Genomic DNA, 26,598 nt, shown 5'->3' on the forward strand with positions numbered 1-26,598 from the left:
TCTCTCCACCTCTCTCTCTCTTTCCCTTTGTTTGATTGTGTCTATGGAGGGATTTTGTTCAGCCTTACTCCCTTGGGGATGGTTTGAGGTATTAGAGGGCAGGGTTTCAGTGATCCTGTCAATCCCTCTGGGATCAGGGCCTCCTCATTCTCTATGCAATGTGATATCAGTCAGTTTCAGGGGTCCCTCACTTTCTCTGGGATGGGGTTCTGGGATATTTCAGGGGTCCTTGCACCCTAGGGTCAGGTAATCAAGTATTTCAAGGGTCCCTCACTTTCTCTGGGATGGGGTAATCAGGTGTTTCATAAGAACATAAGAACTAGGAGCAGGCGTGGGCAATTCAGCCCCTCAAGCCTTTCCCACCATTCATTACGATCATGGCTGATCTCATTTCGGCCTCAACTCCAATTTCCTGCCCTCTCCCCATAACCTTTCAACCTGATACTAATTAAAAATCTGTCCATCTCCTCCTTAAATTTATTCAGCGTCCTGGCATCCACTGCACTCTGAGGTAGTGAATGCCACAGATTCACAACCCTTTGAGAAAAGTAATTCCTCCTCATGTCTGATTTAAATCTACCACCCCTTAGCCTAAAACTATGGCCTCTCATTCTAGAATGCCCCACAAGGGGGAAGCATCCGCTCCATGTCTACTTTATCTATCCCGTTTAGCATCTTATATACCTCAATTAGATCTCCTCTCATCCTTCTAAACTCTAGCGAGTATCGGCCTAAACTCCTCAATCTCTCCTCATAAGACAAGCCCTGCATCTCTGGAATCAATCCAGTGAACCTCCTCTGAGCCGCCTCCAATGCAACTACATCCTTCATCAAGTAAGGGGACCAAAACTGTGCACAGTACTCCAGGTGCGGTCTCACCAATGCCTTGTATAGTTGCAAGAACACTTCCATATTTTTATACTCTGTTCCTTCAGCAATAAATGCCAAAATTCCATTTGCCTTCCTTATTACCTGTACCTGCATACTAGCTTTCAGCGATTCATGCACGAGGACACTCAGGTCCCTCTGCACTGAAGCATTCTGAAGTTTCTCTCCATTTAAATAATAAGTCGCCTTTTTATCCTGCTGACCAAAATGGATAACCTCACACTTATCCACGTTAAACTCCGTCTGCCAAATTTTGGCCCATTCACCTAACTTGTCCATATCCTTTTGTAAATTTCTTATTTCGAACCCTGTGGCACCCCACCAGTTACAGCTTGCCATCCAGAAAAAGACCCATTTATCCCGACTCTCTGCTTTCTGTTGGTTAGCCAATCCTCTATCCAAGCTAATATATTACCCCTAACTCGGTGTGATCTTACCTTGTGTATTAATCTTTTGTGCGGCACCTTATCAAAGACCTTCTGGAAGTCCAGATATACTACATCTACAGGATCCCCATAATCCACTTTGCTTGTCACATCTTCAAAGAACTCTAGCAAGTTAGTCAAACGTGATTCACTCTTCATAAAACCATGTTGACTCTGATGGATTGCATTTTGACTTTCCAAATGCCCCTTTACTACTTCCTTAATAATGCATTCCAGCAATTTCCCAACTACAGACGTTAAACTAACTGGTCTATTGTTTCCTACTTTCTGCCTCCCCATACCCCCCCGCCCCCCCACACTTTTTGAATAAGGGTGTTATATTAGCATTTTTCCAATCCACCAGAACCTTTCCAGAATCCAGGGAATTTTGGAATATTATAACTGATGCACCCACTATCTCCACTGGGATAAGACCCTGGGATGTAGGCCATCAGGTCCTGGGGACTTGTCATCCTTTAATCTCAATGGTTAAGTCAGTATTTTTTTTCTCTAGTGATGGTGATTGTTCTAAGCTCCTTCTCTATAACCTCTGAACTACCTGTTACTATTGAGGCAGTACTAGTGTCCTCCACCATGAACACTGAGGCAAAATATTGATTAAGCTTCTCTGTCATTCCTGCGTTCCCCACTATTAACTCCCCAGTCTCATCCAAGGGACCAACATTCACTTTAGCTACCCTCTTTCCTTTTATATACTTGTAGAAGCTTTTGCTATCAGTTTTTACATTTTGTGCTAGTTTTCTTTCATAATTTACCTTTGCTCTTTTTAAAAAATTTTTTAGTAACCCTTTGTTGATCTTTAAAAGTTTCCCAATCTTCCAGCCTGCCACTGACCTTTGCAATTTGGTATGCCTTAGTTTTTGCCTTTATGTTATGTTTAGCTTCCTTGCTTAGCCATGGATGTTTTTTGCCCCTCTTACCATCTTTCTTCCTCTTTGGAATATATTTTGCTTGGGAGGAATTGAATATCTTCTCAAATATCTACCACTGTTCATCACCTGTCCAACCTTGTAGCCTCCCTGTTCATCCACTAGGGCCAAATCTGCCCTCATGCCTATGTAGTTACCTTTGTTTAACTCCAGAACACTAGTGTGGGACTCAAGTTTCTCGCTCTCAAACTGAACTTGAGATTCTATCATGCTATGATCACTCTTCCCTAGAGGATTCTTTACTATGAGATCATTAATTAATCCCAGAGATAAAAACAAAAAAACTGCGGATGCTGGAAATCCAAAACAAAAACAGAATTACCCAGAAAACCTCAGCAGGTCTGGCAGCATCGGTGGAGAAGAAAAGAGTAGACATTTTGAGTCCTCATGACCCTTCGACAGAACTTGAGTGAATACAAGAAAGGGGTGAAATATAAGCTGGTTTAAGGTGTGTGTGGGGGGGCGGGGGGGGGAGTGGTTTGGGTGGGGGGAGAGAAGTGGAGGGGGTTGGTGTGGTTGTAGGGACAAACAAGCAGTGATAGATAGAAGCAGATCATCAAAAGATGTCACAGACAACAGAACAAAAGAACACATAGATGTTAAAGTTGGTGATATTATCTAAACGAATGTGCTAATTAAGAATGGATGGTAGGGCACTCAAGGTATATTTCTAGTGGGGGTGGGGGGAGCATAAAAGATTTAAAAATATTTAAAAATAATGGAAATAGGTGGGAAAAGAAAAATCTATATAATTTATTGGAAAAAACAAAAGGAAGGGGGAAGAAACAGAAAGGGGGTGGGGATGGAGGAGGGAGCTCAAGACCTAAAGTTGTTCAATTCAATATTCAGTCCGGAAGGCTGTAAAGTCTGCAATAATGACCCAAACCTCCCTGTCGCTTGCCATTTTAACACTCCACCCTGATCTCTTGTCCACATGTCTGTCCTTGGCTTGCTGCATTGTTCCAGTGAAGCCCAACACAAACTGGAGGAACAACACCTCATCTTCCGACTAGGCACTTTACAGCCTTCCGGACTGAATATTGAATTCCACTTCTCTCCCCCCACCCAAACCCCGCCCCCACCCCCTCAACACACACACCTTAAACCAGCTTATATTTCACCCCTTTCTTGGATTCACTCAAGTTCTGTCGAAGGGTCATGAGGACTTGAAACGTCAACTCTTTTCTTCTCTGCCGATGCTGCCAGACCTGCTGAGTTTTTCCAGGTAATTCTGTTTTTGTTTTGTTATTAATTAATCCCATCTCATTACACATAACCAAATCCAAAATAGCCTGCTCCCTGGTTTCTTCCACATATTGCTCCAAGAAACAATCTCTAATACACTCTATGAACTCTCCCTCAAGGCTACCCTTGCCAATTTGATTAGTCCAGTCTATATGCATATTAAAATCACCCTTGATTATTGCCGTGCCTTTCTTACATGCTACTAGTATTTCCTGGTTTATATTGTGCCCTACGGTTGAACTACTGCTTGCGGTCCTATGGATTACTCACAGAATCACACAGTGCAGAAAAGGCCCTTCAGCCTATCTAGAAATAACTGACCGACCTCCCTAATCCCATTTACCAGCACTTGGCCCATAGCCTTGAATGTTATGACATGCCAAGTGCTCATCCAGGTACTTTTTAAAGGATGTGAGGCAACCCGCCTCCACCACCCTCCCAGGCAGCGCACTCCAGACTGTCACCAGCCTCTGGGTAAAAAAGTTTTTCCTCACATCCCCCCTAAATCTCCTGCCCCTCACCTTGAACTTATGTCCCCTTGTGACTGACCCTTCAACTAAGGTGAACAGCTGCTCCCTATCCACCCTGTCCATGCCCCTCATAATCTTGTACACCTCAATCTGGTCGCCCCTCAGTCTTCTCTGCTCCAACGAAAACAACCCAAGTCTATCCAACCTCTCTTCATAACTTAAATGTTTCATCCCAGGCAACATCCTGGTGAATCTCCTCTGCACCCCCTCCAGTGCAATCACATCCTTCCTATAATGTGGCAACCAGAACTGCACACAGTACTCCAGCTGTGGCCTCACCAAGGTTCTATACAACTCCAACATGACCTCCCTACTTTTGTAATCTATGCCTTGATTGATAAAGGCAAGTGTCCCTTATGCCTTTTTCACCAACCCACTAACATGCCCCTCTGCCTTCAGAGATCTATGGACACACACGCCAAGGTCCCTTTGTTCCTCAGTACTTCCTAGTGTCATGCCGCTCATTGAATATTTCCTTGTCAAATTACTCCTTCCAAAGTGTATCACCTCACACTTTTCAGGGTTAAATTCCATCTGCCACTTATCTGCCCATTTGACCATCCCGTCTATATCTTGCTGTAGCCCAAGACACTCAAACTCATTGTTAACCGCCTGGCCAATCTTTGAGTCATCCACAAACTTATTAATCCTACCCCCCCACATAGTGATCTATGTCGTTCATACAGATGATGGAATAATAGGGGACCCAGCACAGATCCATGTGGTATGCAACTGGACACTGGCTTCCAGTCACTAAAGCATCCTTCTGTCATCACCCTCTGTCTCCTACAACTAAGCCAATTTTGAATCCACCTTATCAAATTACCCAATATCCCATGCACATTTGCCTTCTATATAAGTCTCCCATATGAGACCTTGTCAAAGGCTTTGCTGAAATCCACATAAACTACATCAACTACACTACCCTCATCTACACACCTGGTCACCTCCTCCAAAAATTCAATCAAACTTGTTAGGCATGACCTCCCTCTGACAAAACCATGCTGACTATCCCTGATCAAACCTTGCCTCTCCAAGTGGAGATAGATACTCTCCTTCAGAATTTTCTCCAATAGTTTCCCTACCACTAACATGAGACTCACAGGCCTGTAGTTCCCTGGTTTATCTCTACAACCCTTCTTAAATAGCAGAACCACATTAGCTGTTCTCCAGTCCTCTGGCACCTCCCCCATGGCCAGAGAGGAATTAAAAATTTGGGTCAGAGCCTCTGTGATCTCCTCCCTTGTCTATTTCAGCAGTCTGGGACACAAATCATCTGGTCCTGGATATTTGTCCACTTTTAAGCTTGCCAACACCTTCATTACCTAATCACTCCCTAAATCAATTTGCTTAAGAAACTCGCAGCCTCTCTCCCCAAATGCAATACCTTCATCCTCATTCTCTTGGGTGAATATGGATATGAAGTATTCATTCAACACTCTAGCGATATCCTCTGGCTCCACCCATAGGTTGCCCCCTTGGTCCCTTATGGGCCCTACTCTTTCCATGGTTTTCCTCTTCCCATTGATATACTTATAGAATATCTTGGGATTTTCCCTACTTTTCCCAGACAGAGCTTTCTCATATCCCCTCTTTGCTCTCTTAATTGCTTTCTTAAGCTCCACTCTGCACTATCGGTACTCCACTATTGCCTCTGCTGATTTGCTTTCCTTGTACCTGCTAAAAGCCTCTCTTTTTCTTCTCATTGTAACCTGAATACCAGGGACTTCGTTCCCTTGCTATTTTCTTATTTCTACCCAGACTGTCTCTACGTCTTGCTCTCCAGTGCCTATATCACTCCTCACTATAGCACTGATCTCTCCTTTACTAACAAAGCTACAGCACCTCCTTTTCTTTCTTGCCGATCCTTCCAAAACACTGAGTACACTTGAATATTCAACACCCTTTAACCACGTCTCAGTAATCGCCACCAAATCATATCTATTTATCTATTTGCGCTGTTAACTTATTAGTTTTTATCCAAATGCTACGCACGTTCAGATACAAAGCCTTTAAGTTTGCCCTATTGTCAATTTTCGCAAATCTTATATGATTCTTTGGTGCAATACGGCATTCACAGACTCTGTCCCTTCCTTTCAGTTTTTGGTAACAATCAGCCTCGTCACTAACCTGCACTCTTACCCTCTCCTTAAACTTTGATTTTTTATATCTCCATGCAACTGAACTTCCCCCCCCCCCCCACCACTATTTAGTTTAAAGCCCTATCTACAACCCTAGTTATGCGATTCGGCAGGACACTGGTCCCAGCATGATTCAAGTGGAGCCCATCCGAACGGAATAGCTCCCTCTTTCCCCAGTACTGGTGTCAATGTCCCTTGAATTCAAACCCATTTCTCCCACACCAATCTTTGAGCCATGCATTTATCTCTTTAATCTTATTGACCCTGTACCAATTAGTTCATGGCTCAGGTAGTAATCCAGAAATTATTACCTTTTCAGTTCTGCTTTTTAATTTAGCCCCTAACTGCCTGTGTTCCCTCAGCAGAACCTCTTTCCTTGTTCCACTTATATCGTTGGTACCTACATGCACCACGACAACTGGATCTTTCCTCTCCCTCTCCAAGTTCCTGTGCAGCCCAAATGAGATATCCTTAACTCTGGCACCAGGTAGGCAACACAGCCTTCGGGACCCTCGATCCTGGCTACAGAGAATAGTATCTATTCCCCTAAATATACTATCCCCAATTACAACTACACTTCTCTTTTCTCCCCCCACTTGAATGGCTCCCTGTACCACGGTCCTATGGTCAGTTTGCTCATCCTCCCTACAGTCCCCGCTCTCGTCCACACAGGGAGCAAGAATCTCGAACCTTTTGGATAAGGACAATGGCTGAGGCTCCTGTAGTGCTACTTCCCGGATCTCTCTACCTGCCTCACTCATAGTCACACCCTCCAATCCCTGACCACTGGCTGAATTTAAGGTAGTTAATCTAAGGGGTGTGACTGGCTCCTGAAACATAGCGTCCCCGTAACTCTCCCACTCCCTGATGTGCCACAGTGTCCGAAGCTCAGGCTCCAGCTCATCAACTCTGAGCCGGAGTTCCTCGAGCAGCCAACATTTGCTACAGATGTGGTCACTAGGAACCACAATGGTGTCCACCAGCTCCTACATCATGCAGCTACAACACATCGCCTGGCCCTGCATCTCTATTTTATTTAATTAGCTTTCCAATTTATTTTTAAATTTCCTACTGGTCTTTAGTTTATCAATCTGCAAAGTGTTTCTCCTATTTACCTTCAATCTGAAAGCAAGTTAGAATAGAGATTCAAAATACACTTTTTAAATTCAACTGGAACTCGCTCTCACTGCTGAGTTGAAGCTGAAGTGATCCTGGGCCCCAGTAGTCACCTTTAATCTGAAGTCAACTTAGAATAGGCAGTTCAAACTAACAGTTACTTACCAACGGTTTTCCTGTGATGCAACTCGTTTTTTTTCACTCGGCAACAGTGACTGCAGAGGACACTCTTCCCAGACTGCTTCCCGGCAACAGTGACTGCAGAGGACACTCCTCCCAGACTGCTTCCCGGCAACAGTGACTGCAGAGGACACTCTTCCCAGACTGCTTCCCGGCAACAGTGACTGCAGAGGACGCTCTTCCCAGACTGCTTCCCGGCAACAGTGACTGCAGAGGACGCTCTTCCCAGACTGCTTCCCGGCAACAGTGACTGCAGAGGACACTCTTCCCAGACTGCTTCCCGGCAACAGTGACTGCAGAGGACACTCTTCCCAGACTGCTTCCCGGCAACAGTGACTGCAGAGGACACTCCTCCCAGACTGCTTCCCGGCAACAGTGACTGCAGAGGACACTCTTCCCAGACTGCTTCTCGGCAACAGTGACTGCAGAGGACACTCCTCCCAGACTGCTTCCCGGCAACAGTGACTGCAGAGGACACTCTTCCCAGACTGCTTTCCGGCAACAGTGACTGCAGAGGACACTCCTCCCAGACTGCTTCCCGGCAACAGTGACTGCAGAGGACCCTCTTCCCAGACTGCTTCCCGGCAACAGTGACTGCAGAGGACACTCTTCCCAGACTGCTTCCCGGCAACAGTGACTGCAGAGGACACTCTTCCCAGACTGCTTCCTGGCAACAGTGACTGCAGAGGACCCTCTTCCCAGACTGCTTCCCGGCAACAGTGACTGCAGAGGATGCTCTTCCCAGACTGCTTTTTTTTTGCAAAAATATACTTTATTCATAAACCTTCAAAAACATTTTGAACCATTTCAAATCACCATTACAAAAATACAATCAGGTTCAACTTTTACAACATGAATCACAAGGTGTATCAGAACAAACAATGAATATTTCAATCATTGGCAGACATTCATTTTAATCTGTACAGCCTGAGGGGCTCTTTACAGTTCCCAGCCCCCCAGTGCACTGTGGCAGAAAGGTCTTAGGCAGCGACCCTTCCCCATTGCGCCTTTGCGGCGGCTGCCCCAAGCTTAACTGTGTCCCTCAGCACGTAGTCCTGGACCTTGGAATGTGCCAGCCTGCAACACTCGGTAGGGGACAACTCTTTGCGCTGGAAAACCAACAAGTTTCGGGCAGACCAAAGAGCGTCTTTCACCGAGTTGATGATCCTCCAGCTGCAGTTGATGTTTGTCTCGGTGTGTGTCCCTGGGAACAGCCCGTAGAGCACAGAGTCCTCTGTCACAGAACTGTTCGTGATGAACCACGACAGAAACCATTGCATCTCTCTCCAGACCTTCTTCGCAAAGACACAATCTACAAGGAGGTGGACAATGGTCCCTTCCCCACCACAGCCACCTCGAGGGCAACGTGCAGAGGGGGTGAGACTCCTGGCGTGTAGGAAGGATCTTACAGGGAGGGCCTTTCTCACCACCAGCCAAGCTACGTCTTGGTGCTTGTTGGAAAGTTCTGGTGATGAGGCATTCTGCCAAATGACTTTGTCAGTCTGCTCAGGGAACCAACCCACAGGATCCACCCTCTCCTTTTCCCTCAGGGCCTTTAAGATGTTACGTGCCGACCACTGCCTGATGGACTTGTGGTCAAAGCTGTTTCTCTGCATACATTTTTCCATGAGGGACAGGTGCTACTGCACAGTCCAACTACTTGGAGCGTTCCACAGCATCGTGGCCAGACCCATCCTTCGCAACACCGGGGACAGGTAGAACCTCAGCATGTAGTGACACTTGGTGTTTGCATACTGAGGGTCTATGCACAGCTTGATGCAGCCGCACACAAAGGTGGCCATCAATATGAGGGCGATGTTGGGCACGTTTTTTCCCTCTTTATCTAGAGGCTTGTACATCATGTCCCTGCGGACACGATCCATTTTCGACCTCCAGATAAAGCGGAAGATGGCTCGGGTGATCGCCACCACACAGGAATGTGGAATGGGCCAGACCTGCGCCACGTACAGCAACAGCGAGAGTGCCTCACACCTGATGACCAGGTTCTTACCCGCAATGGAGAGGGAGCGTCGCTCCCACATACCCAGTTTCCTTTTCACCATAGACACTCGCTCCTTCCAGTTTCTAACGCGTGCCCTGGTCCCTCCGAACCACATCCCCAGCACCTTCAGGCCGTCAGCCCTGACAGTAAAAGGACAAAGGATCGGTCAGCCCAGTTCCCAAAGAACATGGCCTCACTCTTCCCACGATTTACCTTGGCTCCCGAGGCCAGTTCGAACTGGTCACAGATGTGGATCAGTCTGTGCACCAACAGTGGATCCGAGCAGAAGACGGCGACCTCGTCCACGTACAGGGAGACTTTGACCCGAGTGCCTCCACTGCCTGGGATCGTCACTTCTCTTATGCCCGGATCCTTCCTGATGGACTCAGCAAAGGGTCCTATGCAACACATGAAAAGAACAGGCGAGAGAGGGCAGCCCTGCCTGACTCCAGATTTAATAGGAAAGCTATCTGATTCCCACCCATTGATTGAGATTGCACTACTGATATTAGTGTAGAGCAGTTGGATCCAATTGCGAATTCCCTCCCCAAACCCCATTGTGGAGAGCACATCCACCATGTAGGTGTGCGATATTCTGTCAAAGGCCTTCTCCTGATCCAGGCTGATGAGGCAGGTATCCACACCCCTGTCCTGTACATAGGCAATAGTATCCCTGAGCAGCACGAGGCTGTCAGAGATCTTCCTGCCCGACACAGTGCAGGTCTGGTCAGGGTGGATCACCAATTCCAGAGTGGATTTGACCCGAATGGCGATGGCCTTGTAAAGAATTTTATAGTCTACATTTAACAGTGAAATGGGTCGCCAATTTCTAATTTCCTCCCTTTCCCTCTTGTGCTTGTAGATGAGGGTGATAATGCCTTTCCTCATGGATTCTGACATACTGCCGGCCAGGAGCATACTCTCGTACACTTCTAGCAGGTCTGGGCTGATCCAGTCCCACAGAGCCGAATACAACTCCGCCGGCAAGCCGTCACTTCCGGGAGCTTTACTCTTCTCGAAGGACTCAAGGGCCTCAGTCTGTTCGTCAGGAGTTAGCGCTTTGTCCAGACTCTCCCGTGTACTGTCGTCTAAGACCTCCATGATAGAGGACAGGAAGGACTGGGAGGCCGTGCTGTCTGTGGGCTTCACGTCATATAATCCGGCATAGAAGGATTTGCTGATCCTCAAAATGTCAGACTGTGATGACTTTACTGAGCCATCTTCTTCCTTCAGGCTGCTAATCACAGAGCTCTCTCTGTGTACCTTTTGGAAGAAGAAACGTGAGCACGTCTCATCCTGCTCCACGGAGCGGACTCTGGAATGGAAGATGATCTTGGAGGCCTCCGAGGCAAAGAGCGAGGTTTGCTGGCTCTTCACCTCTTGGAGTTCCTCCTTGACATCGACCCCATCGACCGCAGCCCGAGCAGGTTCTGCTTGTTTTTCTGGAGTCGGGACATTTCCCTCTGTTCCTTTCTAGCTTTCTGGGTGCCTTTGAGGATGAAAAACCTCTTGATGTTTCCCTTGATTGCTTCCCACCAGTGTGTCAATGACTCAAAGTGGGGTTTCATGGTTCTCCAACTTTTGTAATCCCTCTTGAGCTCCTCAATGTTCTCTGGGGTCAGCAGTTGCACGTTTAGCTTCCATACCCCCCTGCCAACCCTCTGGTCCTTCTCTAAGTGACAGTCAGCCAGTAGGAGACAGTGGTCAGAGAAGAACACCGGCTTGACGTCGGTGGATCTGACTGTGAATGCACGGGACACAAACAGGAAATCTATCCTGGAACAGATGGACCCGTCAGGCCGCGACCAGGTGTATCTATGCTGCGCTCCATCTGCAGGGTTGCTGAAGACGTGGTGCAGCTTGGCATCCTTTACAGTTTCCATCAGGGATCTGGATGTAGCGTCCAATCTGCTGTCCGCCCTGCCGGATCGTCCAGCCGCAACGATGATGCAGTTGAAGTCACCGCCCAGAATGACCGGCCTGGAGGTTGCCAGCAGCAGTGGGAGCTGCTGAAAAACCTCCAGCCGCTCAGCCCCTTGTGACGGGGTGTAGACGTTAATTAACCGGAGTGGAACATTCTTATACATTACGTCTGCTATGAGGAGACGCCCGCCCACCACCTCCTTAACCTGGGAGACGGTGAAGTTGCCTCCCCGCAGCAGAATACCCAGGCCGGAGGAACGAGAGTTGTTTCCTCCCGACCAGATCGATGGCCCATGGGACCACCATCGTGACCATTGCCTGTAGGAGCTGAGGTGCGGTATCGCACACTCCTGTAGAAACAACAGGTCAGCTTTGACCTTGGCAAGGTAATCCAAGGTTGCAACACATCGCGTAGTAGATTTAATGCTACGTACATTTATGGATACAATCTTTACACCCATTTTAAAGCAGTTAGTCACTTACCAAACCTGTTGTCTCTGAGAGTTCCAGACCATTGGTCTGCTCCTTCATGCCCGTGGTGTGCTCAAATTGCTTCACTTTGGATGGGCTGAGGAAAGCGTCCTGAACCTCCCCATTGGTGGTGTTCTGCTCGGGTGGCATCTGGGGGTCCGTGCAGAGAGCGGGGTTTGAAATGTCCTCTGTTGGAGAAGCTTCTCCAATCCTCTCCCCCTCTGGGGCGTTGCTGCTCCTGGCTTCCTGGAGCTGGGGTGCGCTGAGCGCCTCACTGTTCCCAGATTCCTGGGGCTGTGGTACACTGGCCTCTTCGGGTTGTGGGCAAAGTTGGGGTGCGCTGGTCTCCTCATTGTCTCCAATGTTCTGGAGCTTGGGTGTTACATCCTCCAACTCCCTCGCGTTTTGCCGCTTCTTCTGTTGGCGCCGCCCTGGCCCTTCTTCGTCCGAAGAGCTGCTGCTCTTGCTATCCATGTCGGATAGGAAACGCCTCTTGACTCTTGTCTGGGAAGTGGCTTGGTTTCTTTTTAGACCCTTCTTCCTTTTGGCTCTCTTCACCAGCTGCCAATCCCCCTGCTGCTTTCCCACTGCTGCCTTCTCCTCCTCCGTTGATTCGCTCTCCTGAGGAGTGGGAGGTTCAGGGGGCAGTGCTGTTGATTGGCTGTCTGTTGCCCCGATTTTTTCCTCCACCTTGTCTCTCTCTGTATCCTCCTTTGTCCCGTTGTTCTCCCTGGGGGCCTTGGTGGTTGGAGTGACACGAGGCATTTCTTCTGCTTCCCCCTCGTTGGCTTTAGCTGCCTGTGCATAAGTACGGCAACGTTTGGGGCAGGTCTTGTAGAGGTGACTTGCCTCGCCACACAGGTTGCAGCACTTAGCCTGTTTACAGTCTTTTGTCTGGTGCCCTTCCTTTTTGCAGTTCTTGCAGAGGACGGCACTGCAGTTGGCCGCCACATGACCAGACTTGCCGCATGAGCGACAAAGTTTGGGTTGCCCAGTGTAGACAAGGTACTCACGGCTTCCCCCGATAGCGAATCTGGAAGGGGGGTGGAAAACGGCTCCCTTACCGTCGGTCTTGAGCGTTACCTTAACCTGGCATTTACATGTCCAGATCCCCAAATTATCTTTAACCTCAGTGCAGCTCCCAACCTTATCGAAGTACCTGGTAAGGAAGGTGAGCACATCAGCGACAGGGATGTAGGGGTTGTACAGATGCACCATCGAAACCCATTCTCGTTGTAACGGTAGAGCAAAGAGCGGCTCCGCCTTCAGGATCTTCATTTCTGGCAGGTCTTTCTTTTCCTCAAACACCTTCAGGAGTTTGATACAAGCTGCCACTTGCTTGAAGGTCACATCAAAGAAACCAGCGCTGGGGAAATCCTGTAGGCAGTAGATCTCCGCAGCCTCAAAACCACACAGCTTGAATAGGATCCTCTTGGTGAAGAAGGTCCTATCCATTCCTGTTCCTTACTCGCTGCCCTTCACCATGACTCGGATGGTGTTAGGTACCCCATGGTAAGGAGTTTGACTGGTTATAGCCATTGCTCTTTCCCTGGCAGAAACGCGATGAAGGTCTCTCCCTTGCCAGGTAAGTACGCTCTTCCCAGACTGCTTCCCGGTGACTGCAGAGGACGCTCTTCCCAGACTGCTTCCTGATGACGGTGACTGCGGAGGGCACTCTACCCAGACTGCTTCATGATGATGGTGACTGTAGAGGACTCTCTTCCCAGACTGCTTCCCGGCAACAGTGACTGCAGAGGACACTCTTCCCAGACTTTCAAGGGCCCCCGCACTCTGGGATGGGGTAATGGGATATCTCAGGGGTCCCTACACTCTCCCTGGGATGGGATATGCATGAGAGGGAGGATCCAATTGTTGTGGCCCATATTGGTAGCAACAGCATTGGTAAAACTAGCAAAGCTGATCTGCATAGAGAGTATGAAGAGCTAGGCACTAAATTAAAAAGCAGAATATCAAAGGTAATATTACCTGACCCATGGGCAAATTGGCATAGGGTACATAAAATTAGAGAGATGAATATGTGGCTCAAAGACTGGTCTGGAAGACCTGAGTCTGGTTCGTGGGGTATGGCATCAGAATTGGGGGTTGTCCTATTGGGACAGTCTGCACCTGAACAGTGCTGGGACTATTGTTCTAAGTGAGCTGCATAACTAGGGAAGTAGAGAGCTTTAAACTGCATAGTCAGGGCAAGGGATCAAATTTGGGAAGATGTGGCCAATCAAAGAGTAGAGAAAAGACAAGAAAGGTATTAAAGTGAGAAATGATACACAGACTGTGATAGGAAGGGACAGAGTGTACAGTGAGTATGAATCTAAGAGTAAATCAGGACAGAGGTTACAAAAATAATCAAAGGATAAAATTAAAGGCTGTGTATCTGAATGCACGTAGCATTCAAAACAAAATAGATGAACTGAGAGTGCAAACAGAAACTGAAAACCATTACAGAGACATGGCTGCAGGATAGATGGGGACCTGTGCAATGAGATAGGATTAATTAATGACCTCATAGTGAAGACTGCCCTAGGTAGCAGAGATCATAATATGATTGAATTTTACATTCAGTTTGAGGGAGAGAAGGGTGGGTACAATTCTAGTATTTTAGACTTAAGTAAGGGCAAATTTGAGGGCATGAAAACACAGCTAGCTAGAGTAAACTTACAAATTAGATTAAGGGATAGATCAATAGAGGTGCAGTGGCAGACCTTTAAGAGGATATTTGAGTCCATATAGTAGATACATTCCAATGAGAGAAAAATTCCAAGGACGGACCTACCATCTGTGGTTAACTAAAATTTAAAGATTGAAATCCTGATTTACAGTTATCAAACTTAAAGAAAAATCATACAATTGAACAAAGGTGGGTGGCATGTCAGAAGATTGGACAGAATATAAAGAGTAGCAAGAGCCTGAATAGCTTAGTCAGTAGAGCCTCAGACTTTTAATCTGAGGGTCTGGGGTTCAAGTCCCTGTTTGGGTGTTGCAGTCAGCCCAAGGTCTTCTCCACCCATGGAATGCTGAAGCCAAGTGACTTGCGCTGAGTTTTCTTCCTGACTGTGACAAACTCAGTAGGACCTTCAGTTTCCAAATCTTTAGGACCGAATTGAGGAGAAATTTCTTTACTCTTTGGAATTCCTTGCCCCAGAGGGCCGTAGAAGCTCAGTCTTTGAGTACCCTTAAGGTAGAGTTTGATAGCTTCCTGATTGACAATAATGTGAAGAGCTATGGGGACAGCATGGGTAAAAGGCATTGAAGTGTTTGATCAGCCATGATAGTATTGAATGACGGAGCGGGCTCGATGGGCTGAATGACCTTCTCCTGTTCCTATGTCCTTATGTTCTAAAGAATGACCAAAAGATTGATTAGGAAGGAAATACTAGAGTGGGAGAGAAAGCTAGCTAGAAATATAAAGACAGATAGTCAGAGTTTGTGTGAATATTTAAAGAGAGTTAGCAAGAGCATTGGTCCTACATAAAGTGAGTCTGGTGAATTAATGATGGAAAATAAGGAAATAGCAGATGTATTGAACAATGCTTTGTATTGTACTTCACGGAAGAGGATATGGGTAACATCCCAGAAATAACTGTAAATCAGAAATAGAAAGAAGGGAGGAACTCCAGAAAATTACAATCACCAGGGAAGTGGTACTGAGTAAATTGATAGAGCTGCGGGCTGACAAGTCCCTGGGCCCTTGATGGATTCATCCTAGGATCTTAAAAGAAGTGGGATTCTTAAAAGGAGACCCTGCACACTCTTTGGGATGGGGTAATGGGGTATTTCAGGAGACTCTGCACTCTCTTTGGGATGGGGTATTTCTGGAGTCCCTGCAGTCTCTTTGGGATGGGGTAATGGGGAATTTCAGGAGTTGCTGCACACTCTTTGGATGGGGTAATGGGTTATTTCAGGAGACCCTGCACTCTCTTTGGGATGGGGTAATGGGGTATTTCACGTGTCCCTGCACTCTCTTTGAGATGGGGTAATGGGGTATTTCAGGAGACCCTGAACTCTCTTTGGGATGGGGTAATGGGGTATTTCAGGAGACTCTGCACTCTCTTTGGGATGGGGTATTTCGGGAGTACCTGCACTCTCTTTGGATGCGGTAATGGGGTATTTCAGGAGACACTGCAGTCTCTTTGGGATGGGGTAATGGGGTATTTCAGGAGTCCCTGCACTCTCTTTGGGATGGGGTAATGGGGTATTTCAGGAGACCCTGCAGTCTCTTTGGGATGGGGTAATGGGGTATTTCAGGAGACCCTGCACTCTCTTTGGGATGGGATAATGAGGTATTTCAGGAGTTCCTGTACTCTCTTTGGGATGGGTAATGGTGTATTTCAGGAGTCCCTGCACTCTCTTTGGGATGGGGTAATGGAGTATTTCAGGAGACCCTGCACTCTCTTTGGGATGGGGCATTGGGGTATTTCCGGAGTCCCTGCACACCATTTGGGATGGGGTAATGGGGAATTTCAGGAGACCCTGCACTCTCTTTGAGATGGGGTAATGGAGTATTTCAGGAGACCCTGCACTCTCTTTGGGATGGGGCATTGGGGTATTTCCGGAGTCCCTGCACACCATTTGGGATGGGGTAATGGGGAATTTCAGGAGACCCTGCACTCTCTTTGAGATGGGGTATTTCAGGAGACCCTGAACTCTCTTTGGGATGGGTTAATGGGGTATTTGAGGAGACTGCACTCTCTTTGTGATGGGGTATTTCAGGAGTTCCTGCACTCTCTTTGGGATGGGATAATGGGGTATTTCAGGAGATCCTGCACTCTCTTTGAGATGGGGTAATGGGGTATTTCAGGAGACCCTGAACTCTCTTTGGGATGGGTTAATGGGGTATTTCAAGAGACTCTGCACTCTCTTTGGGATGGGGTATTTCAGGAGTCCCTGCATTCTCTTTGGATGCGGTAATGGGGTATTTCAGGAGACCCTGCAGTCTCTTTGAGATGGGGTAATAGGGTATTTCAGGAGTCCCTGCATTCTCTTTGGGATGAGGTAATGGAGTATTTCAGGACACCGTGCACTCTTTTTGGGACGGGGTAATGGAGTACTTTAGGAGACCCTGCACTCTCTTTGGGATGGGTAATGGGGTATTTCAGGAGACCCTGCACACTCTTTGGGACGGGGTAATTGGCTATTTCAGGCGTCCCTGCACTCTCTTTGGGATGGGGTAATGGGGTATTTCAGGAGACCCTGCACTCTCTTTGGGATGGGGTAATGGGGTATTTCAGGAGTCCCTCCATTCTCCCTGGGATACATTATGTGGGGTTTCAGAGGTCCTCTCATTCTCTCTTGGACGGGGTCTTTTGGGGGAGGAGTTCTTGCAGAAGCCCCGTCTCCCTCTGTGATGTTGGCGGTATGGGGGATTTCAAGGTTCCTCTCTCTGTCTCTCACTCTCACTCTCACTCTCACTCTCATTCTGACTCTCTCTCTCTCACTCTGACTCTTTCAGTCTCTCTTTCAGTCTCCCTCTCTCTTTTTCTCTCTCAGTCTCTGTCTCGCTCTCTTTCTCTCTCTCTCACTCCCCCGCACCTTCTGGGATGGATTGGGGTCCAGGTTGTTCTTGGGGAGTCTCAATTCCTGACTGGTTTTTATTCCTCCTCTCTCTCTCTCTCCCTCTCTCTTCCCCTCCCTGCCCCCTACCCACTCAGATTGAGCCGTCTGCAGCACCTGGCCGACATGAAGTCCACGGTGCTGTCTATCAGCATCACCACCTCAGTCTCCGTCCTCTTCTCGATCTGTGCCACCATCCCTGTGCTGGAGGTCCAGTACCTGACCTTTGTCCTCCAGGTGATCAGCCATTCGTTCCTGTACGGTGGTTACGCCACATTCATCGCCATCGCGTAAGTCAGGCTGTGATATCCAGGATGTGGGTGGGTGGGGCCAGGGAGGGAGGGGGTTGGTGGTCTCCGTTCAGGCAACAAACCTTCTTATGTTGGATCTGGAATTCCGAGACCAGGGGATGAGTAATGGGCTCTGGTGCCCGGGGGTGGGTGCGGGACCCTCACCAGACTTCCACCTTTCGGCGGGTTCAAACGTGCCGCATAACATGTCCATTAAGGTATCAGTTGGCCCTTTGAGCGAAGCTTGAGGCGGGATTGAGCCTAGAGTTCAATGAGGGCTGGATGTCGGGCCTCCGAGGCCATTGGCCTCCACCCGGAACCAGGTGGCGGCCAGTCATTGAAGGGGGGGCCCCCTGGCACAGGGCAGGATTGGGGCGGGGGGGGGTGGGTGGGTGGCGCCCAGCAAGCGTCGGCACAGAACGGAACAAGAGTTCAGCAGATTACGGGAGACATTTGCAGGCCTTTTAAGGTAAATCTGCTTCCGTGTAATATCTGACGTGCCCAACGTTTGTCAGTGAGTGGAGGCGACCTCCTTTTGCTTTTGAACATGAACATGGTTTTCCACACATGAGCCCAGAGGAGTTGTCTCGGCCTTGGGCACAAACACGTCAGGAGGAGGAGGCCACTTGGCCCCTCGAGCCTGCTCCGCCATGCATAAGATCATGGCTGACCTGATTGTAACCCCCGCCAATTCGCGATCACCTTTCACCCACCTTGCTTATCAAGAGTCTATCTGCCTCTGACTTAAAAAATATCCAGACTCTTCTTCCACTGCAGGAAGGGAGTTGCAAAAACCCTCTACCCTCTTAAGAGGAAAAAAAAAATTCTTCTCATATCTGTCCTAAATGGGCTCCCCCGTGTTGTCCGTGGACACCGGCTGCTCTCCCGTGTTGTCCGTGGACACCGGCTGCTCCCCCGTGTTGTCCGTGGGCACCGGCTGCTCCCCCGTGTTGTCCGTGGACACCGGCTGCTCCCCCGTGTTGTCCGTGGACACCGGCTGCTCCCCCGTGTTGTCCGTGGGCACCGGCTGCTCCCCCGTGTTGTCTGTGGGCACCGGCTGCTCCCCCGTGTTGTCCGTGGACACCGGCTGCTCCCCCGTGTTGCCCGTGGGCACCGGCTGCTCCCCCGTGTTGTCCGTGGGCACCGGCTGCTCCCCGTGTTGTCCGTGGACACCGGCTGCTCCCCCGTGTTGTCCATGGGCACCGGCTGCTCTCCTGTATTGGCCGTGGACACCGGCTGCTCCCCCGTGTTGTCCGTGGGCACCGGCACCTTCCCAGTGTTGTCCGTGGACACCGGCTGCTCTCCCGTGTTGTCCGTGGACACCGGCTGCTCTCCCGTGTTGTCCGTGGACACCGCCTGCTCCCCCGTGTTGTCCGTGGACACCGGCTGCTTCCCCGTGTTGTCCGTGGACACCGGCTGCTTCCCAGTGTTGTCCGTGGACACCGGCAACTTCCCCGTGTTGTCCGTGGGCACCAGCACCTTCCCCGTGTTGTCCGTGGACACTGACTGCTCCCCCGTGTTGTCCGTGGACACCGGCTTTTTCCCCGTGTTGTCCGTGGACACCGGCTGCTTCCCCGTGTTGTCCGTGGGCACCGGCACCTTCCCTGTGTTGTCCGTGGACACCGGCTGCTCCCCCGTGTTGTCCGTGGACACCGGCTTTTTCCCCGTGTTGTCCGTGGACACCGGCTGCTTCCCCGTGTTGTCCGTGGGCACCGGCACCTTCCCTGTGTTGTCCGTGGACACCGGCTGCTCTCCCGTGTTGTCCGTGGGGACCGGCACCTTCCCCGTGTTGTCCGTGAACACCGGCTGCTCCCCCGTGTTGTCCGTGGACACCGGCTGCTTCCCCGTGTTGTCCATGGACACCGGCACCTTCCCCGTGTTGTCCGTGGACACCGGCTGCTCCCCCGTGTTGTCCGTGGGCACTGGCTGCTCCCCCGTGTTGTCCGTGGACACCAGCTGCTCCCCCATGTTGTCCGTGGACACCGGCTGCTCCCCCGTGTTGTCCGTGGGCACCGGCTGCTCCCCCGTGTTGTCCGTGGGCACCGGCTGCTCTCCCGTGTTGTCCGTGGACACCGGCTGCTTCCCCGTGTTGTCCGTGGACACCGGCTGCTCCCCCGTGTTGTCCGTGGGCACCGGCACCTTCCCAGTGTTGTCCGTGGACACCAGCTGCTCCCCCGTGTTGTCCGTGGACACCAGCTGCTCCCCGGTGTTGTCCGTGGACACCGGCTGCTCTCCCGTGTTGTCCGTGGACACCGGCTGCTCTCCCGTGTTGTCCGTGGACACCGGCTGCTCCCCCGTGTTGTCCGTGGACACCGGCTGCTGCCCCGTGTTGTCCGTGGACACCGGCTGCTTCCCAGTGTTGTCCGTGGACACCGGCACCTTCCCCGTGTTGTCCGTGGGCACCGGCACCTTCCCCGTGTTGTCCGTGGACAGCGGCTGTTTCCCCGTGTTTTCCGTGGACACCGGCTGCTTCCCAGTGTTGTCCGTGGGCACCGGCACCTTCCCCGTGTTGTCCGTGGGCACCGGAACCTTCCCCGTGTTGTCCGTGGACACCGGCTGCTCTCCTGTGTTGTCCGTGGACACCGGCTGCTCCCCCATGTTGTCCGTGGACACCGGCTGCTCCCCCGTGTTGTCCGTGGACACCGGCACCTTCCCCGTGTTGTCCGTGGACACCGGCTGCTCCCCCATGTTGTCCGTGGACTCCAGCCTGTTGGGCCGAATCATCTGTTCCCATGATGTAGACTCGATGTGATTCTCTGACCCTCTCCCCTCTTCTTCCCTGCAGGTTCCGTCCCTGCCACTTTGGGAAGGTCTTTGGTCTGGGACAGGCTCTCTCAGCGGTTGTGTCTCTGTTCCAGTACCCCTGCTTTGTTCTTGTCCAGGGACCCTTGCGAGGCAACCCCCTGTATGTGAGTATCAGTGGTTATCGGCAGATCTGGGGGACCCCTGTGACCTGTGTCTGAGAGAGTCAGTGAGAGGCATTGGGTGGGATGTTTGTACAATAGAGCTGGTGAGTGCGAGAGAGGGAGTGAGAGATGGGGACAGAGAGATATTGATACAAAATTGTAAAATGCAGGAAATTATCCAGCAAGAAGGTGGTGACACCACGCAAAAAGAAAATTCGGGTCCAACGAGGAACATTCCCCTTGGAAGGAATGGGACATCCCTGCAGTGTCCGAAAATAGCAAATGAGTTGTTAATAAAGCGAAGCACCACTCAAAAGGAGCGCGAAGAGCGAATCAAATGGAGATAGCCAAGTACCAGAAACACAGAGCACTGCTAACATTCATCCAAACCTGACAGACCGTGATATGGAAGAACTGTCAAGCTGCAAGACCACCTGCATTTGTAAAGGCAGAGACTTGAGATGATGTTTTGGGGGGGGGTAGCAGGGATAGCAAGTAAAGATTGCATTGTAATACCCCGTTAAAAGGGAGGCAAGATTTTTTTAGAGAAGAAAAGGGGGTGTTGTGTTATGTGCCTGCACGCCACTGTAAGGCAAAGGTGCTGAGCAGAGCAAGAGTAAATGTGGGGCTGGGGAATAGCACTACCTACGGTATGCTGTGTAGAGTCACATGGTAAGAGACTCTGAGACAACAGTCCAGAAACAACACTCTGTCAGTAAGCAGGCTACCTGCATGGAGCAGCACAAGGCATGACTGTAACCTGAGATGACCAACAAATGGTTCAGGTTTAAACACAAAAGTCTCAAGAGCTCCTCATTGAGACATCTAAAGAACGCATAATGAAATATACGCTGGCTGCAAACAGTGCCATAACACAACATTTCACAGGACTGTGCATGTACCTACACCACATGGACTTCAACAATTCAAGAAGGCAGCTCACCGTCACCCCCTTCGAGAGCAATTAGGGGTGGGCAATAAATGCTGGCCTAGCCAGTGATGCCCACGCCCCGGGAATGAATAAGACAAAATTCAGGATATGCAACAGCTTCCCTTTTTACCACCTCCCCTCTCTGCATCAGACACCCCAAACATTCCTTCAACACAAGAACAGAACAATGGGAGCAGGAGTAGATCACATGTATGTCCCCTTGAGCCTGCTCTGCCATTCAATACACTCATGGCTGATCTTGGGCTTCAACCCCATTTCCCCACCTGTTCCCCGTGTCCCTTAATTCCCTGAGAGACCAAGAACCTGTCTATCCCAGCCTTAAATATATTGAGCGATGGAGCATACACAGCCCTCTGGGGGAAGAGAATTCCAGAGATTTACAACCCTGCGAGTGAAGTCATTCCTCCTCACCTCGATCCTCAATGACCGGGCCCTTACCCTGAGGCTGCGCCCCCGTGTTTTAGATTCCCCGACCAACCTCTCGGCGTTCACCCTAACAAACCCCCTCAGAGTTTTTTTAGGTTTCAGTGAAATCACCTCTCATTCTTCTGAACTGCATTGAATATCAACGCGCTTTGTTTAGGCTTACTTCTTAGGGTAACCCCCACAGCCAAAGGGCCAACCTAGTGAGCCTTCACTCTACCAGCTCCAATGCCAGTGTGTCCTTTCTGAAATAAGGAGACCAGAACAGCACGCAGTATTCCAGACAGGGTTGGAATTTTCCACTTCTCCCTGCGGTGGGTTTAATGGTGGGCGAGGGAGGGACAATGCAGGGGAAGCCAAAATGTCTCTTTCATGTCGATGTAAAATGACAGTGGAAACCTGCGCTCCCACCTGTCATGGCAGCCGCCATTCCCGCCAGAGACTTATCTGTAACAGTTTGCATCCTCTTCCTGGCATATAGATGAAGTCCTGAATGGAATCATCTCCCCAGCTACCTCCCCCACCACCCGCAATCAGCCGTGTTGCCAGCCGGGTTTTCACGCTGATCCAGAACACGTCTGGAACAATGTGGTGTGGGAACGTCGGACTTGCCAGCAGGAAGCCCTGGGGCAGCTCGTGGAGATCAGAAGGGGAGGTGGAGGCATCCAGTGACCAGACCCTGGTACACCGTGTGCAGCAGTGGGTGGGTGGAGCATCTACAGCGTAGATCTCCTCACTTCAGGACCTTCGAGGAGATGCATCTTCGACCTTCAAGGAGGTGGCTCTTCCCACTTGAGGACCTTCGAGGAGGTGGCTCTTTTCACTTGAGGACCTTCGAGGAGGTGGCTCTTCCCACTTGAGGACCTTTGAGGAGGTGGCTCTTCCCACTTGAGGACCTTCGAGGAGGTGGCTCTTCCCACTTGAGGACCTTCGAGGAGTTGGCTCTTCTCACTTGAGGACCTTCGAGGAGGTGGCTCTTCTCACTTGCGGACCTTTTGAGGAGGTGGCTTTTCTCACTTGAGGACCTTCGGGGAGGTGGGTCTCCTCACTTGAGGATCTTCAAGGAGGTGGCTCTTCTCACTTGAGGACCTTCGAGGATGTGGGTTTCTCACTTGAGGACCTTCGAGGAGGTGGCTCTTCTCACTTTAGGACCTTTTGAGGAGGTGGCTCTTCTCTCTTGAGGACCTTCCAGGGGGTGGATCTTCTCCTTCAATGGTGGTGGTTAGGTTCACATCCAGGCACCTTTTTAAATATGGCGACTGGATAAGGTGGCAGAGCACAAGCCATCCAGCCCGCCCTACCTCGCAAAATGTCAGGAGACCCCCAGCTACATGATTAATGAGGCCAGTGTCACACGATATGGCATGAATTCCCAACACCTTCACGGCAAGAAACTCTCCCCATTTCCGACCTCACCATGGGACTTAATCTCGGAATGGAAAATTCCACCCTTGGTCTCACCAAATCCCTGTACCACTGGAGCAAGGCATCTCTCTTCTTGTACCCCAATAACATTGCAATAAAGGCCAACACGCCAGGCGAAACAGCAATTTACCTGTACTTCACTCAATTTAGTATCGGGTATTTGCTGTCCACCATTTGGCCTCCCCTCTCCTCTATATTCGGTGTGGAGGGGGTGGGGGGAAACCAAACACAAATTGGCCACTGCTTTGCAGAATAACTCCAGTCAAGTATGACCCTGCGATCCCTGCTGCCCGTCATTCCAATTCACTTCCCTGCTCCCACTCTGACCTTTCTGTCCTTGGCCTGCGACAGTATTCCAATGAAGCTCAATGCAAGCTCAAGGAAGGGCACCTCAACTTTCCAATCAGCACTGAATTCAACAATTTTCGATCAGACCCTCTTTCCCCAACTTGTTTAGTTTCTTTTTTTTTATTGCTTTGCATGTTTGGCTTTTCTCTTGTTCCTTTCTTAGTTGCTTTACTTCGCATTCAGACAGCTGCTATCCTGCCATTTACTCCTCCTCTAGCCACACGGTTTGATTCTTGACACATTGCCACTCCTTTTGGCTTTAGAACCATGAAATCTTTTGTCACTTAATCTCTCCCGCCCTCCAACCTAGGTCTTCAGCCCCTTCCCCCACCCCACCTTCACTTTCTCAGATCCTGTGATGTTTCTATCTTCCCTCCATTCTGATGACTGGTCGTTGACCTAAAACGTTAACTCTGCTTTTCTCTCTGCAGATGCTGCCTGACTTGTGGAGTGTCTCCAGCATTTTCTGTTTTCAGTTCGGACTTGCAGCATCTGCAGTATTTTGTTTTTACCTCAGAGACATTGATGCTTCTTCATGTGACTGGGGCTGAATCCCATGGTCACCTTCAGGTCACTCCAGCCTGAATGGCCCAAGCCTGGATTTGACCTCCTGCAGCTCACTTCACTCCAACCAGGTCTCTGATGGAAATGTTGTGCTTATGGACAGAGGAATTGAATGCAAAATACCAACCCTTTATAAAACATGGGATAGGTCCTCAGCTGGGGTGATTGTGTCCAGTCCTGGGCACCACACTATTAGGAAGGAGGGTGAAGGCCTTGAAGAGAGTGCAGAGGAGATTGACCAGAATGATCTAATGCTCGAGGGGCTTCAGTTAATGTAAAGGGACTGGGGAAACTGAGATTGTTCTCCTTTCAAGAGAGAGAAGGTTAAAGGCAGATTTAATTGAGGCATTCAAAATCATGAAGCGTTTAGAGAGAGAAAAAAAGGAGAAATTGTTTCCAGTGGCGGACAAGTCAATAAACAGAGGAAACAAATTTCAGGTGATTTGCAAAAGGACCAGAAAGAACATGAGGAAATCTGTCTCACGCATGGAGTGGTTAGGATTTGGAATGCCCTGCCTGATAGAGTGCTGGATACACATTCAACAGTATCCTTCAAAAGGGAATTGGATAAATACTCGAAGGAGATATATTGCTGTGATATGGGGAGTGAACAGAGGTATGGAACCAATTTTATTGCTTTTTGAAAGAGCAAGCGCAGACTCGATGGGCTGAATGGCCTCTTCCTGCCGTATTATCCTGTGATTTATGAGAAGAGTTTGAGATTCGCTTTGCCTTTACACTAACTCTCTCTCTCTCTGTTTCATCCATTTTGACACAGCTGAACATCGGATTCATCCTCCTGGTAGCCTTGTCGTACGCCCACCCCATCAACGTTTACCTGTACTGCCAACGGGAAACCCAGCAGAGAAGCATGGTGCAGCCCTCCCCAGTTGAAGTGCCATGGCTGGGAGAGCAGGATGATCAAGCAGCAAATACTACAGATGCTTGAGTGGGACACTTTGTTGGCATGGGGCAGATTTGTGTGGACACGTTGCCAACTCTGCTGTTCCTCAGGATAATCGGGGATGGTGCCTCACTCTGGGAATCTCACATTCAGAAGTTGAGGCCAATGAGAGATTAATGAATTGTTAATTCTTTTGAAGCAAATTTATTGTTTTAATCCAGGGGATCAGCCAATGACAGTAGGTGCCTTTCTCCTTCTCTCTCTCTCTCACTCTCACTCTCTCCTTCACTCCCTCACTCCCTCACTCCCCCCTCTCTCTTTCATTCTCACTCTCACTCTTTCCTTCACTCCCTCACTCCTTCACTCCCCCCTCTCTCTTTCATTCTCACTCTCACTCTTTCCTTCACTCCCTCACTCCTTCACTCCCCCTCTCTCTCTCTCAAACTTCCCATCTATTCTTTTTCTCTTTCTCTACACTCCATTCCTGAGCACTCTGTCCTTCTACCTTATCCCCTTCAGAGCTTCCCTTTCCCTCATTCCCGCTCTCCTCTTTGTCCTTCTTTGTCCTTCTCTCCTTTTCTCACCTTCTCCCTCATGCTCCTCTCTTTATTCTTCCCTCCCTTTTTCCTTCCTTTCTTGCCTTTTCTCCTGGCTCTTCCTCCTTCCTGTTTTGATGTCTTTTGATGTTCCTGAGCATTAGTGAGTTTTCACTAATACTTACACTTTCTGGCTCCCCTTACCTTACTGAGGGGAGGCGATGGCGCAGTGGTATTTTCGCTGGGCTAGTAATCTAGAAACCCCTAGGGACCCAGGTTCAAATCCACTGTGACTGATAGTGGAATTTGATTTCAATTAAAAAAAGTCAGGAATCAAAGGTCTAATGATGACCATGAAACCATTGCAGATTATTGTAAAAACCCATCTGGTCCAATAATGCCCTATAGGCAAAGAAATCTGTTGTCCTTACCTGGTCTTGTCTGGCCTACATGTGATCCCACAGCAGTAGCAGTGTGGTTGACTCTTAAATAGCCAGTTGTAACTCACTGTTACAAAGTCACAAAAAAGGAAGGACCACCTAGCATCCATTCAGTAACCGGAAATGACCACGGCAATCCCAGCCCTGTTGACCCTGCAAAGCCCTCCTTACTAACATCTGGGGGCTAGTGACAAATTTGGGAGAGCTGTCTCACAGACTAATCAAGCAACAGCCTGACACAGTCACCCTCATGCAATCATACCTTACATACCCAGGCACCACCATCACCATCCCTGGGTATGTCCTGTCCCACCGGCAGCACAGTGGTATACAGTCGGGAGGGAGTTACCCTGGGAGTCCCCAACATCGAC

General features: G+C 49.6%; 1 protein-coding gene and 1 non-coding gene across 8 annotated transcripts in view; both read left to right on the forward strand.

Annotated features, from left to right (window-relative positions):
* The window catches only part of LOC121269392 (solute carrier family 43 member 3-like), a 67,721-nt gene extending 41,666 nt beyond the window's left edge, over positions 1-26,055 (forward strand). For all 7 annotated transcript variants that reach the window (XM_041173983.1, XM_041173984.1, XM_041173986.1 and 4 more), the window contains 3 exons: positions 17,538-17,729; positions 20,515-20,638; positions 25,126-26,055. In XM_041173983.1, coding sequence (XP_041029917.1) covers positions 17,538-17,729; positions 20,515-20,638; positions 25,126-25,296 — 487 coding nt within the window. In that variant the 3' untranslated portion in view covers positions 25,297-26,055. The remainder of the gene's footprint in view (positions 1-17,537; positions 17,730-20,514; positions 20,639-25,125) is intronic.
* On the forward strand, positions 14,794-14,866 carry trnak-uuu. The gene has a single exon. It is a non-coding gene; the product is annotated as a tRNA-Lys (tRNA).
* Positions 26,056-26,598: the final 543 nt, after the last annotated feature.

The sequence above is a fragment of the Carcharodon carcharias genome, chromosome 24 (genome assembly GCF_017639515.1).
Source record: "Carcharodon carcharias isolate sCarCar2 chromosome 24, sCarCar2.pri, whole genome shotgun sequence".
Lineage (NCBI taxonomy): Eukaryota > Metazoa > Chordata > Chondrichthyes > Lamniformes > Lamnidae > Carcharodon > Carcharodon carcharias.